Below are 15688 nucleotides of genomic sequence, written 5' to 3'. Positions count from 1 at the left end.
TTAGGTAAATGTAAGTTTTTATTTGTTGTTGGTACTCTAATGTGTCTATTTACTTAACTACAATGAAATCTATTTATTCAAGATTTTATATATATATAATTTAAATCTTCTTTGTATTTTTTCATTATTAACAGAAACATGTAAAGGATCAATTTATTTTTTATGACTTGATAGTGAAAACTTTCCTGGAAGTGCATGAATGATTCTTTTTTTATCTCTTGCTTTTGAAGATATCGAAGTGAATATATATTACAGTGAGATCTGTAGGGGGATTTCTTTTAATAGTTTATTTAATATTGTTGTAATAGTGTAGTAATAGACAACTGAGTAATTAAATTACTTGTAGTGACACTGTCATTAATACTGATTCAACTTCACTCTCCAGCTTCTACATTTTTGATTTTCCATACAGTAGGTAGGTATAAATGTTGTACTGTATTTTCTTGGGGAATTTTTAGATTGTTCTTTGAAGAAAATAGTGTATTAAGCTTGTAACTATTAGAAGTAATGGAAGCTATTTCTAATCTCCCCTGGAGGATTAATCTAGAAAATGTAACTATCTGCACCTGAGCTAGCTTTGCCAAATGTTTAATGTTTAAGTATGCCAGTACCTGGTGAAAGATGCATAATGGTTGCCAACAATCTCTTATTTCTGTCCACAGCACCTGTTATGTGCTGTTCAGCAAGATTTTCACCTGATGTCAGAGAAGGGGAAAATTTATGCTAACTGGAGCTTTCTTTGGAACCTGCTTCTTGCTGCTCAGTTTCAGGCCAGTAGCTCTCCACCCCCAATGTCACCTGATGCTGAGTGGTACCTTCCTTTTTTTACTTCCCAACTTCAGCCTCAGGAAGTGGTTTGTAAAATGTGGTGTTTACTCATGTGGCTCTGCCTTAGGGACTTTGCAGAGCTAGAATCAGGGTAGTACCTAACTGACTGGCAGTGTCTTGCACGCCATTCCTTGCATGGCCTCAGCATTGCTGTAAGCTGTGCTTGTTTTCAAGATACTTGGTCATTTTCAAATACATGAGCTAATCAAAATAACCTTCAAATGCACTTTATTCTAAATAAACCCATACAAACACCAACATGTACTTCTCATTTGCACTTTTTAACCATTTTAAACAACATAGCTTCTGTACAACAGGAATTACTTTACACATTAGTAGGATTTGACTTTACACTAGATGACTGCAAAATAATGCTTTGTAAGCTAGTGTTAGAAAATATACTGTTTGCAATAGCCGTTTGCCTGTAAACATGTGAAAATAAGTTACAGAAGTTTGTTTTCACTTCAGAAAATATTAGAATTACTGGGTTATCGTAATACAGCTTTGTTCTTTTTTTCCCCATGTAACAAAGGAACGGCAGACTGCAGATAGCGAATGTGTATGCCCATGTTTTGTGCTGATCAAAACCTACCAGAAGAGCTACAGTCACTTAATTATACTTCACATCACTTTGTGAGAGCCACTTTACGGATTGTAAAGTCCCAGCATGATTTTAAATGACTTACGAACAGAGTGAAATTGTTTTGGACGCTTGAAAAAAGGCAATAAATCCTATACCAGGCTGTAGGCTAAAGCTACACTACCTGCTTTAACACATACTTACATCTCTAGAAATCCATTAAAGCTATTGTAGCAAACAAGCAGTAGTACAAATACAAATAGAACTGGTTTTAGTTTTTCTTGTCATATAAACACATATAGTGAGGTTCACAGGATCTGACCCACTCAAACATACTATATCTTACAAAATTTTCAAGCAGAATTTTTGGGAGTTTTTTTCTGCCTATACAGAAAGTAACTGTTGAACAAAACTATCACATTTCTTTCAATTACACTGCCAGTAAACACCTGAAATGGAACTGAACTTCTGATACATCTGACTAACCAGAAAGAGTAAACTACTTATACCTGTCTCTTAATACTAATTACTGTGCTTTTTTTTTTCTTTATGCTGTTTTAAAATGTTAGGTTGAGGATGTTAAGATGAAAGCCCTTTGTTTATTACAGGTATTCTAAGCTTAAGAGCTACTCAAACCATGGCCGCTCCATTGCAACAGAGGGCAAGATAGGCTAGTTTTTCTTAACACTTACCACAATATATTGTGCCATAACAGGAAAGAAGGGAACTGCTGAAAAGTACTGCAACACTGTAGTGCAGTTTCCTGAACAAAACCATACATTCCATCAAGTACAAAGTGTAAACTTAGTATCAAGTGTAAGACTTGAATTAAAAAAAAAGCCATCACAGTATGGGTTGGTGGCTCCCCTCTCTGATACGCCGGAGGTACAAGGTGTGCAATCACAGGGTAGGGAGGGGGCAGACCAGTAGGCAACGCGCGGGCGGCCGGGCTCCAGCTGGCGACGGTCTGGGCAGTCGGGTCAGGGCAACCTCTAGTAGCATTTGTGACAAAGCACACCAGGCTGTGGTTTAGCACTGCGGTACTGCAGGGTCTGGGCTCTTCCTAAGCAGCGGTACAAGGTGTAACAGAGTCTCCGAGCACGGTGTTTCCCGGGAGCCAGGCGTAGGCAGCTCTGTCTTGTCACAGCTCTAGCATGTGCTTTCTACACCCAAACTTAAGCCATCTGCACAGCTCACAGCCCGTGGCTCCCTCGCTGCTGTCAAGGCAACAGATGATTCACCACGGGCATGCGCGGGCCTCAGCCCCTCACGCACCTGCAGGCAGTGGCTCACTTGAAAAACGTGTGGAAACGTAACAGTGTCTGTTTTTCAATGGCTTTTGTAGCTGAGCAGCTCCCCAGGCAAGCCTCACTGCAAATCAAAGGGCAGGTTATGTAGCCTCGCTAAGCACCTCTGCGCCGTAGGTGAAACGGAGGATGTGGCCACGGAGTGGCCCGAGGACATTTCAGCTCTGTAGTGGTGGGGGGACAGGACTAGTGCTGTACTGGTGCCAGAACCAAGGATCTTCCTCCATGGCTCTATGTAGCCACTGTCCCAGTCCATTTTAACCGGCATGGCCATGCACCCTTCTTTCAGTTGGGTATCCTTAGCCACCAATGCAAATGTCATGGCACTCCTCCTCCCCTCCAGCCCCCTTCTCTCCCCAGCCCCCCCCCCAAAAAAAAAACAAAAAAAAAAAACAAAAAAAAAAACAACAAAAAAAAAAAAAAAACGCAAAAAAAAAAAAAACGCAAAACTTCAAAAGACACCCCAGCAGGACAAGCAGTTGGCCAAAAAAAAAAAAAAAAAAAAAAGCCCAAGAAACTCCAGCTAACCTGTATGTATCAAACATAGTCTCTCATACAGAACATTAAAAAAAAAAAAAAAAAAAAAAAAAAGGGATTATATCAGACCTTTTGTTCTTATAGCTTATTAAACCAACCATATGAAGCCTTTGTCTGGCCTACCGGGGGGGGGGGGGGGGGGGCAGGAGGGGAGGGAGAAATGATAAAAAGTGCTGGCTTTAGGTCTGTGAGACCCTTATAGCTAGATGGCAAGGCTGGCCAGGACTGTCAACACTGATGCACGGGCCTGTGTATCATGCACCTGAGTACAGGGTTGTGCACCAAAGTGCAGCCATTGCCAGCTGGCTCATCAAACCACAAAGATGTTCTGCTGCACAGAGGTTTCAGGTGTGAAGCTGTTCACAAGTGTTTCACAGCTTATTTAAGGGTGAAAAGGTAGAAATATAAACACAGCCTGATACCTGTCCAGCTTCTTTTTCTAGAAGCTTTACCTGTTGCTTACTGGTTGGCTTTGCATTGCACGTGCAGTTCCTAAACTAAGGAAGAGAAATTCTGCTACGTGGCATTTGCACTTCAAACCTCAGACCCCCCCCCCCCTTTTTTTTCCCCCTTAACAAACTTGTCCTAAGTGTCACTTGGGTGCTAGGTTTCTTTCGTGCTTTGTTTGTTTGTTTTCTTCAGACAAACAGGAACCGGAGTATGTGTGTCTGGAAAGGAAGGAAACTGCAGCTGACCCATATTCTGAAGCTGGAGCTTGTCCTCACAGATCGCCAAGGCTGCTGAAAGGATGTGGCAAAACACCAGCTTTCTCTCTTAAAAACAGAGGTAAGCAACTTACAAGTTCACATGGGCAACGCTGAACTTGCAGCATGTTTTGCATGTCTTCTACAGGTTTGCTTTTAAGTAAGCAAAAAGCTTACATAGAAGGTTTTTGAAGCCAAAGATGCACGTGTTCAAGGACCTAAAAAAGCTGGCTACACCAATGCTAAACTCACTTTCACATGCCCACATGTGAATGTCTAACCCTGCCCATAATTCATTCCCAAACTTAGATACTACTTGGCATGGTCAGAGTGGAAAAAGAAGTGTTCAAATATTTCAAACCCTGTACATATAATCATTCATGTCTTGGGAGCAGCAGCACTTATTTAAAATTCCCCACATTAATGCAGTGAGTCAGTGCTCTACTTGCATCCATCTGCATTTTTTCTTTTCATCAAATAAGTCTTTTACTTGCTGGAGCTGTTTCTGGACTTCTTCAAACCCCTGTTCTCGCTCAAGTTTGCTGATGATCTGTTAAAAATTAGGAAGAAAGAATAATTTTTTTAGTGCTTATTTTATTTGCTACTTGCTCCTTTTTCTGCATTGAAACAAATACTGGCAAAAAAAAAATCCACCTGAATGCATGCCTACATGTAAATTTTTTTTCCTGACTTTAACACTTTTTATTTTTGTAGTTTTCCTTACAAGAAATTATGATTACAGGATTTGCGACACTTCTACAAAACAACAAATGACAAAGCCAAGCTAGAAAACAAAACAAACTCCACACATTAACCTAATATTAAAGTGTGAGGCAAGGCCAGTGCTCTACTTTTACCGTAGATGAGTTTTGCGATTGATCTCTTATCCCCTGCCTTGTCCTCTAAACTGTGGGTGCAGCGAACTGCCTCTTTTCCTCTAACTGGGCCACTTGGCACCGGATCAGGTGATAGGAAGGAGCACTACTCTTCTCCAAAACCCCTTTGCTAGCAACTCTACAAAGCAGAGGGAGGGTAACGGAAAGTTTAGCTCCTGCTATTTTCAAACGAGCTAAAAAGGCCATTAAGATTAGAAAGCATTCTGAAGTCTCCTGTGTCAGCAATTTAACTAGCACAATAAATTGTAGTGACTTCCAAAGCGTCGTTCTAAACCTCTTCTAAGAGGCAAAGGTCATGATTCGAGACAGAAGGCAGAAAATTGGAGATGTTAGAGGCAGCAGTAAGCTAGCTGGCAGGTGACTGACAGCTGGTCGCTTAGGGCAAGCGCTGATGTGGTGCTGTTGAGGAAGGAAGAGAGAAAGATCTGGTTGCTGGGCGACCTGGACAACCTGCTGAAAGTGGTAACTAGGCCTTCAGGCAACGCATCGCAGCTGGCTCTCATCTGCGTCCCCGTGCCGGCGCAGCTAGCTCTGCTCAGGGAGCCAGGCAGCCGGGAGTGGAGAATCCTATCATGCAAAGCAGAGAGCAGGGATTTTCTTACAAAGGAGCTTAGCAATAGCCTGCGACTAAGTGCTTTTGGGTTGAGAAAAGACTTCTTTCGTTAGCCATAGCAGGGACTGGAAACTGCAGCTTATTTTCTTTAAGAGAGAAAATAAAATGCTCTGCTATTGGAGCAGAGGATAAGAGGGCAGTGACAAGCAAGAAGCAGATACCTTTTGCTGTAAGGCTGCTAAGCTGAGGCGCTTGTACTGACTTGTTAAGGTGAGATCCCCAGTGCTACAATCTGATTTGATTTCTGCACCTTCAGGAAGTGGAACGTGTGCACAGGAGTTGTGACAGGCATTAACACGCACTCCACAAACACTAAAACAGGAAGTCTAGAATATATAGGATCTTTCTCAAAACTGCGAGCAGTGTTTTATTTTGTATGTCTCTGTGAAAACAGCAGCAAGAGTTACAAACCTTTGGCCTGTGACCCCTTCAAGAAGGAGGATTTCCAGCCACGCTTGGGGGCTACGCTGCTCTGGCCCTATGCAGCTTGGTGGCAAGAGCAGCCTTGGCTGCATCCCTGGCAGTCTCTGAAGTGAACAGCAAGTCACAAGCCAGGCCAGACCTTGTTTAGTTTGTCAAGCCTGACTTCCAAGCGTGAAATAGCAAGTTAACATTACAGGGTAAGCAGGAATAGCAGATATGCTTACCTCATCATAGTATCTCCCTATGTATTTGTAGATTTCAAACAAGGCCACTTCCTCATTAAATTCATTTTCATGTTTCTAAAACAGAAAACAGTTTTGGTTAGGTAGTTCTTAAAAAAAAAAAAAAAAAAAAAAAAAAAAAAAAAAAGAGGTAATAGGAAAGAAAATGAAGTTCTCACTTCTCAACCATACCTTTGATTCCTGAGTTAAAAATTCTTCAACTTCTGAAGTGGTCAGTGGAGGCAGATCCCTGATGGCTTTGTAATATGCTTTCACCTCTTCCTTGTAGAGTGGAATGTCCTTAGCATAGAGAAGTTTATTTGTTGGTGCTTCCTTAAAAGAAAATATTTGAAGCCTTGTCAATTTTAACAGCACAGATTTCCTGAGGTTCCACCTCCCCATAGTTAATTGTATCTAATTGGGTCTGTTCTCAGTGTGATTCGTTTCTCTTTGCAGTGGTTACATGCAAAGAATCAAGGTTATGAAATAAAGATGAAGAACAGACAAAGGACTGTGGTAACAGCGCATTGTGTTTCATGACAGTTGCCGAATAATTATTTCTATTGGCATCAGCAGCATTAAACATTTGTCCCTTAGACATATTTTTCTTTCTTGCTTCCTCCCCTCTACCCTCGCAAGACCTGATTGATTGTGAAAGCTGACCCAAAGGGCTTGAGGCTGATACTCTATTTACATACAGGATACAGCAGTGCTGTGAAAGTTCCTCTCAGGTAACATGCCAGACCATCTTGCTAGACCCTGTGCTGGTAGAGGTTCCCCTGCTGGGGCAAAAAATACTTTGGTCCCTACTCCTTCCGCTCAGGAGTTCATGAAGGTCTAGAGCTGACTGCCAGGCACACAGAGCCAAAGCGAATTTTCCCCTGTGCTGGACAGCAGCAACCAGGTCAGCACGGACTTTCCAGGCAGCTCTAGGCTCATCCAAGGAAATGCTGACGTTTGCGGTAGGAGCTAAAGCCCCACCTGGAAACCATGTTTTCAGAATATAAATGTGGGGGCTGGTCATTTCCTGTAACAGCTCTAGTTTAACTTACGGGGAAGAAAATGACATACCCGTGCAATAGCTTGTCGCTACTGTGACAATCGGTGCTGAAATGATTTTAAATATGCTTGTTTTCTAAGTGGTTAAAGGATATTTTAAGAGAAATGCTAGAAATCATGAAAATAAATACATCTTACTAAAAGGCCACACGACCTTAACTATATTGTACACCTTCATCAGGTTTCAGCATCCCTTTTTTCCAAAGGCTCATGCAGCTGTTATATCAACAGCACTTTACTGTTAAGTGTAACAGTTGCAGAATCTTAACAGAGCATGTTTATTTTCAGTTTTTCATCAAGTAAGTGGTGATTAGTTTTTAATTTATGACACTTCACTCCTAAAGGTAATGTGCTTATTTATCTTATTTTAACGGATAATGTTCATATCTATAGGAAATTAATCCATTTTTATGTAATTTTTTTTTCAGGCTAAAAAATCGCTAGTTGTGGGGTGTGGTGGTGCTGGTGGGGGGTTAGCAGTAGTATGAACCTGAACATAATGTTTCCTGCTTCAGTCCAAAGAAAAGGAAAATAGCCTCAGGAAAAAAATAAAGTATTTCTGATCCCCAGAGTTTGGGACATGGTACTAAAGAGCTTCTGAATATAAGATTTATGGACTTTTTTTTTTTCCCAGTAAGTAATTCTGGAGAAAAAGAGAGCAGCTAATACATTGTGAAAAGAACTGTTTCAAATTTCAGAAATTTGAAAATTTCAGAAACTTTCCTTGAATTTTCCTTATAACATGAATTTTCTGCACATCAGTGTGTGGCAGAAATATTTGGACTACTTTTCAAATAATGTTAATACTTTCAAGACCTTTAGTTAAGCTGTTAAAAAAAATTAGTATCTTTCAGTTTCCACCTTTTTCCCCACATTGTATAAATACAATGTGTAGAAATTAATCACACAAGATAAGCAGCAGCAGCAGTTAACTATAAATATGACATTCTGGTAGCTGTATCCTGGCAGTGAATTCCTCAGTTGTGTGAGTTAAAAGTATCAAGGAACAGAAAACTGGCCTAATGAAGCCGGTGACAGTTTCACCTCTAACTTCAGCAGACCCAGCATTTCATCCCCTAAATCATTGTACAGTTAAGACAGGCATACATTGGGAAAATAGCAAAAGACGTGAAGCATTACCTTCCCCAGAGTCTGTTCTGCTAGAGAAAAGGCATCCATGAAAGCTTGTGCAATTACAGACAAACAGCCATCTATATGTGAAGTCTTCTTAATATCAAAGACAAATTGAGGATTCTTCAGTATATTCACCCAGAAGCGAAGAGGAAGACTAGGCAGAGAAAGGACAAGCATCTTAAATTTAACCTCTTAGGTCACACAACTGCTATTAAAATGGCAGTTTAATTGCACCGCATTCATGAAAAGAAGCACAACTCTCTGCTGCTTATTCACGTTAAAAAGGGATCAGCAAACAAACACCTTGGAGCAAACACCTCAGTCAAGTCAGCTCTCCAGCTTCAAATTGCAGTAAATAATGTTCTCAAACTGCACATACTTCTTTGAGTGTGAAGTCAGTGTGCAGACTCAAAAGTCCTGTAAGCTACATTTGTGTACAGATATTAAGCTGTATCTGTATCTAATCTATGTATTACAATTACTGGGACCCACAAAGCCAAACCACAGAAGTCAGTGGGCAAACCAGTTTGTTTCTGCATTTTTATGTTTTCACAAGTGTAATACTGTGATGGTCTTTGCTTTAGCATGATCACACTTTGTCACAGCAGTCTTTGGAACAGCACTTAATGCTGTCAGCCTTTTCACTCAAACAAAATCTTACTCTTCTGATCGCATGTGATCTGTTCTGCCTTTGCAATTACGTTCTCGGAAAGTGCATGTGCTCATGTGTGTATGAGTACACATAAGCGTACCTGTTGGTTTTCCATATATGGACCACATCAGGGTCTGTAATTTTTTTGCTCTCAGCCTGGGCATCCAGAAAGTCAAAGAAGTACTTGATGGCAACAGGTGCTTTATTGTTTGGTAAACTCCAAATGCTTCTGAAGAGCTTTTCAACAACTGAATGAACTGCGACCTGAAAAGTAAGAAAATGAGCAGTGCTACATGAAAAGAACAAGATTTCTTGTCTCACCGAGCTGAACGTGCTCCAGGGAACCACACACAGAAACTACAATAAACTTGCGGCAAACATTTAGGGCATAGGTTATTAACAAATAAGATAGTCAAAAAAAAAGTCCAAACTACAAAATACACTATAACAAGCTGCTTTTACATCCCACTAACTATTGCTTTGCTGACAGAATTGTGTTAAACTTCATGATAAATCAGAGGTGGGAGGAATCATTTGTAAGGTTTCCTGAACAAAGGAAACAAACATCGGCTCTTTGGATAACTGCATCTTTTCTAAAGGTGTTTGGACTCCATTTCTTACTACTTACACCGTAGTAAGAGTACGGTGAGGAAAAGCAGTTTAACTAGGTCTCTAGAGGGCTGGTCTTCATCGTGCCATCAGAGACGCATGCTGAGCTGTTCTTCTCATCAGCACTTCACTGATCTAACTCTGAGATAATGGCACTGGGTGACACAGAAAGATGCTGATTTTAGAGAAGAGGAACTGAAAACTGGATACTTCTGATCCAGAAGCAAAGCTACTTAGCAAGGCCTTGATTGCTGCTGTACCCACTGACATCCTCACAAAATAACTAGAGGCAAACAAAGCAAAACACTATTTGTTTTGTGCTTTTTTTTCTTTGCATGTGTTCTGAAGCCCAATCCATCTGACCTTCCTCTTAACAAGAAGGATTTAAGTGTATTGCAGTCCCTGTTGGGTTACTGGCCTGCTCATTTCATATACCAAATTCTGAACTCAGACTGGGTGTGTGTGTGTAAGAGAGAAGGACATGGTTCAGTGCAACATGCTTCAGTGCATGGCATATCACAGACAGGATTTTGCAGTGAAGGATCTCAGAGCACTGTTGTTCAGAGCTCTGTCTTACTTTGAAGAAAGAGGTGATTAATTTAAAGGCATTTAAAGGCTCTTTCCCAAGAGGCTGCTCTTTTCTTTTGTGCTTCAGTATCGTAAAATACTATTAGTTTATCCCAACAATTCCTAAGGGATTATGCTAGTTTCTATGCCTCTTGAGAAATAAGCAGTCTTGTCTCTCACTTTGGGTAGCATCCCAAATTACTTTAGATGCTATCAACAATGTAATTAGTTAATGATTGATAGATTATTAAATGCAAGAGGGCCATAATGAGCATCCCTTCAGGCCTCTTTTATCACATAGCTCTGTGTTGTGCACTGATTAATATTTTAGGTAATATTCCATTGCAAAGAGTTTTATCTCCTCTTTGAATAAGTCAGGAACAAGATGGTATTACTGGAAACAGTAAGCAGGGCTTATTCCTAAAGAATGTGTATTGTATAAATTAGATAATTATATTATAAATTGCACAGACCTTGTTTTTCAAATTCATCTAGCAACTTTGAACACTCAGCCTGAGACCCTAAAAGATCATGTCATTTCAGCCAGACAGGGGGCAATATTTTCTGAAAGACAAGCCTTGGCAGATGCCACTAGGCTGAGCAGCTAGAGAGTGAGGAAATTGTTGACTGAAGGCTCTCGCCCCAGAAAGGACAGTTCTCACTCTGTTGAACTCAATGGCAAAACTGACTTCCCATAGCCTTCAATAACTACAGTTTTTTGACAAAAATGTTGTGAATGACGAGATAGACAGCATGCATAATGAAGGCTGCATAATTCCTGCTTTAATTTTTTTTTCTACTGCACCAAACTTAACACCAGCCCTCTCCCAAAACAAGCCCTTATCATTTACCTTGGTTGACAAAAGGTTTGTCAAATACATTTCTTTCACTTTGAATTTTTGCTTTCCTTTGTGACTTGCTCCTTTTACATCTTTGTTTGCTTCAGAGTCTGGTAAAATCTGTTATGAAGAGATCAGAGAGGTTACACAGATAGGAACATTTAGTATTAAAACTACCACTTAATAGTATATTTACTAAACTCACCAAATGACAGTGTTTGTCAGAGTAGTCCACATCTAAACAACAGAAAGTAGAAAGCAAACAGGCATTAATGAAACGCACAGTTACAGGCTTGTGAATTCATGGCTCTGGCAGGCTCTGGTCTTTGCAGCAGGTACATGTTAGGATGCAGAGCGCACAGGCTCGGAGTCACGCTTTCATGCCAGCAGTGTAGGGGAAGCCTTAGAGAAAAGGACAGGTCCTGGCCTGCGTCCCTGGTGCCAGCCTCTAACTAGGACCATTAAGCTAGACTGTTGTCACCTGCTGCCAGGGTAAGCCACCAGCAATCAGAGCTCCTGTGAAAGGAGGAGGGTAAACAGAGGAGGATTTGATTGCATTGTTTCTCCCTAGGGGCTAGAGAAAGTCTAGCCAGAGCCATGTACATCCCAGATAAACAGGTGAGTGAGATGAACGGACCCCTTGTAACAGGGGGTTGAGACAGCTGAGTCTAACTTTCAAAAACACAGCAAAGAGAGCAATGAAAATTCTGAAATTGTGTTTTATACGTTACGCCTGTCACTGTACAGTGGCACTGTCATGTCTGTGATGCATATCACAGGGTACTGGAGCAGGGTATGTTTTCTATGTTGGTCTCATCAGCCAGAGTTTTGTGGCATTTGGGCTTCCATGCCCTATTTTCTTGCCAATTAGTTTGTATCTTTAAGCACTCAGTTGCCAAAGACTGTAGGTCCTTCTGGCTCTGCTTCGCCTTCTTTCCTCCTCTTAGGCCAGAGGCAGAGTAAAGTGGCTGTCCCTTTGGCTCTGTGGTATCAAAGTGCCAATTTTTCTGACCACCTATTGACTATGACACAACCTGTCATATCTCAGCTCTTTGTGTTCCCAACCCATTCTTCACAAAAGATTAAATAGGTTGCAGTTCCCGAGTTACCTGATGGGGTGTTTGTTTTCTTTTTGAAGACTTTTATTGTTGCTCCATTTGAAATCTGAAAGCAAAAACAAACATATCTTGCTGAAATAGATATGAAAAATCCACAAACCTTCAGTTTCATTTCCTCTGCCCATGTCTGTCACTGTGCAGCGCAGGAGCGTGCGAGCCTGCTCTGCTCCCTGCACGGTGTTGTGGCTCTCCGCAGGCAGCCGGGGCTGGATTTTCAAGCACGTGCCACAGTTGCAGTTTCTGTAGCCATACCTGGACCCGTGGGAAGCCAGCACTTCTGAGAATCCAGCCTTTAAGGCTTTTCCATTTCCCTGATTTTTCTGGTTTAGCCCTAGTCTGAACATTTCATTTTCATGTCTTGCTTTGTGGCTCTTTTTGCATTCATCTTTCTACAGATTCTTCAGGCTGGATTCTGTGGCTCCAGTTCAGCTGTATTTTATGGGAAGGTGGAGCAGGGAAGGGAACACAAGGATGATTTCTATTCCAGCCCCCTTCCTTTTAGCTCCATCTTTTCCAGCATTTCCCCAGGCGAGTGAGGTGAGGTGGAGCAGATGACACCTTTTTCCCCCATTCTCTGTGGAGGGACCATGTTGAGATACTCATAAAGCCTAACCTAGTGCTCCTAAAAACTATTTCCAATCTTCAGTTCCCAAAGTGACCGAAATATTTGTGCCTGTGATCCATAGCCAAGCACCTTGGGATTTCTGCAAAAATTTTACCCCTCTGCTGCTCTGAATTTATAGTGCTGCTAGGATAGTAACTATTATCTTTAAAAGAAATTGGCAAGTCATGCTCTTATTGACAAAGAACAACTCCAGAACGTCTCCCACCGAGTACTACACCACTGCTCTGCTCTCAAATGCTGGGTTTTGCCAAGTGCTAGTATACTTTCCTCTATAATTACAAAAACAACTGGCCAGTTTTAGGAAGGGATCTCTGCCAAAGTAATTTAAGTGTTTTTCAAACCTTGGCAGCTAGCCTGGTGTGAGAAACCAGTTTAAACAGTAAGATACTCTATCAAAAGCTGTGTCTTGCGCCAAATAAATCTGCACTTACACTTGCTCCTGGAAAGTAAATACAGTCTATTTTATGAGCCTTATTTTTTTTCAGTGTTTCCATTTATCATATAGCATTTCACAACTCCTCTTCCAGACCAAGCTGCTGACAAACTCCTAGCACTTTAAGACCGCACTACCAACGCGATACGGCTAGCTTGCGACATGAGGCAAGAACAAGAGTCCTCCTTACCTCGCTACCAGGCCCTGAAAGAGAGAACAGGACCAGGGCTACACAACAGCTCCGCCCCTCCCAAAGTGCAAGGCGATGTTTCCAGTCCCCTCCGAGAAGCAGGAGAGCAGCTTAAAGCTGCAATATGTCAGCTCCTATCCTGAGGAAAGGGACAGAGCACCGGGAACTGTGCTTCCCTCTGGGAACTGGAGCCACTGCAGAGCAGCCATGATCCAGCTCTCTACCTTGGGTTTTATTTCTGGGACAAACGCTACTCTTAGCACTGAGTGGAATACACTTGCCCTTTTTTATGATTACTCCAGTGGCCATACTTGCCGTTTCTTTCAGTGTAATCTATATGTATATATATGGAGAGGGAGGGAGGGAGGGAGTGAGGGAGGGAGAGAGAAGCCCTTCCTTTTGTGTCCTCCTACCTATACCACTTTTCATGGTGGGTTGTTCCCAGGGGCACCTCAAAACATTGTTACTTTGTGAGGAGCATTACTGAGGGCAATGAAGGGGGAGAAGGGAAATCTGTTCAGATCTACACGATATGGAGTACAGGTGCTTTGCAAAACAGAAGATGTAGTAAGGTGGCCCTTCTTTGCCCTCCAGGCCTGGTCCTGTCCTGTGCTATAAACCATTTGTTTTCAGTGGGCTCCTTGGATCCCACATTCAGCTCTGCTCACTAGTACTGTGCCTGCTGCTGGTGTTTGTGGTGCTGCTACAGCTTGGGAAATTTGAGATCTGTGAGAGAACAGCAGTTCTGAAAGCTGCTCCCTAGCTCTCTCCTTAAACTAGAGTGGCATCATTTTTAAAATTAGTGTAGCAATTAAGTCTGCTTTTTCAAGTGATTAGCGATTCTGGGACATTCACAATACAAGCTGCTTTCTAGTATTTAAGGCTGGCAAATAAAAGGAAAAATTCAGGTTTGCCACAACTTTCTAAGCACAATTGAAATGTAAGCTGAAATTCTTCACACTGCATATGCAGCATTTAATTTTCTTGTTTTTCTTGCTAATGGGACATCTTTAGATTCCTTTTAGGATTAATGTGTATAAAAAAAAAAACGAAATGCAAATGGCTGATCTGCCTTGATGCCACTAAGCTTCTGCGTAAAACGTACAGTATTTTGTCATAGTTAGAAAAAGTGAACCAAAATATCTAACAGAGGCACCCAGTACAATTTCCTTAAGGCAGCTGCTAAGCTATAATTAGTATAGTTACAGCTTTGCAAAAACTGAACCTCCAGTGTAAGTTGTATCTGCCTGCAGAAACCACAAGAGAAAACAAGGGCTTGGTCAAAGATGCCCAGGGATGACAGTGACCAACTGGACAAAACTCCTCTGCTACAAAGTATTGCACCATGAGCTCTTGCTCAGGAAGCGTGAATAGCTGCTATTTAAAATCAGTGAGCACTTGGGACAGTTGCCCACAGTAATGAAGGCTTGTATTATCTTAACAGACAGTAGCTCAAATATTTAATCAGATTTACATCTATGTTCCTTAGACTGCTGCTGCATAGACAGTGATTGCAACACTACGATGTCCTGATTCGTACAAAACCTTACTGAGTGGAGGCAAGTCCCACGCAAACCTAGAGATAATATTCAAGAGAGGCACAGGAAAAGCTGTATTTCAAGTACTAGACTATAACTGAGAACATCTGGGTTCCTCTCTGCCTCCCACGACATAAGGGGAGCAACAAACCCCTACAGAAATCTGTGAACTGGCTCCAAATGAGCTTGCTCTAGACTTGAACAGCCTAATGCTTCACCTAAGCTAGAAACAGTCCTGCTAGGACTCTCTGTTCCTGTCTAGTGATAGCACTGTACTGACTCATGTGGACCGCAATTTGTTCAGAGCTGGCTCTGCTTTCTCAGTGTCCTGAGACACACTGCATGACAAAGAAAGACCTACAATCACCAGCAAAACACCTAAATAAATAAAAATACACCATCGTGTTAAGAGCTAGATTTTCAAATTCACCAATTAAGCATGAAAAAAGCCCACTAAAAGAATTCAGCACATTAACCTCATTTTTAAAATCTAGCTGTAAGCATCAAAATGAGAGCTACCATATCACCTGAGGCCAATCATCTGCTGTACATCTGACTCCAATCTCTCATCCTCTATTTTGTCCTGTGTCAGTGGAAATTCGTTGGAGAAGCAATGCCACTCACTGTGCTTTTGCAAAGTGCTAAGCCCAAAAGGGCTCTGCCATTAGCTCTGGACCCTATATGTTGCTGAGTTGATGGATAGATTTGGAAATTTAGACATCGAAAAGGACAGGTTTATAGGTGGATGTGGAGGGGAAAAAATAGGGTATAAGTGGCCATACTGAAGAAGAGGTAGTAGAGAGAATAGAGGAAGG

At 41.5% G+C, this 15688-nt stretch overlaps 1 protein-coding gene across 1 annotated transcript in view; it reads right to left on the bottom strand.

The window, feature by feature from the left end:
* Positions 1-4389: 4389 nt before the first annotated feature.
* The window catches only part of PLXNC1 (plexin C1), a 68985-nt gene continuing 57686 nt past the window's right edge, over positions 4390-15688 (bottom strand). Inside the window, exons 24-31 of the mRNA XM_062570847.1 lie at positions 12079-12133; positions 11175-11206; positions 10982-11089; positions 9055-9218; positions 8309-8456; positions 6302-6442; positions 6113-6187; positions 4390-4506 (exon numbers count right to left, since the gene is read on the bottom strand). Of these exons, the coding sequence (XP_062426831.1) occupies positions 4390-4506; positions 6113-6187; positions 6302-6442; positions 8309-8456; positions 9055-9218; positions 10982-11089; positions 11175-11206; positions 12079-12133 (840 nt within the window). The remainder of the gene's footprint in view (positions 4507-6112; positions 6188-6301; positions 6443-8308; positions 8457-9054; positions 9219-10981; positions 11090-11174; positions 11207-12078; positions 12134-15688) is intronic.

Source organism: Rhea pennata, chromosome 1 (assembly GCF_028389875.1).
Source record: "Rhea pennata isolate bPtePen1 chromosome 1, bPtePen1.pri, whole genome shotgun sequence".
Taxonomy (NCBI): Eukaryota; Metazoa; Chordata; class Aves; order Rheiformes; family Rheidae; genus Rhea; species Rhea pennata.
This window is presented reverse-complemented; position numbering and strand designations above follow the sequence as displayed.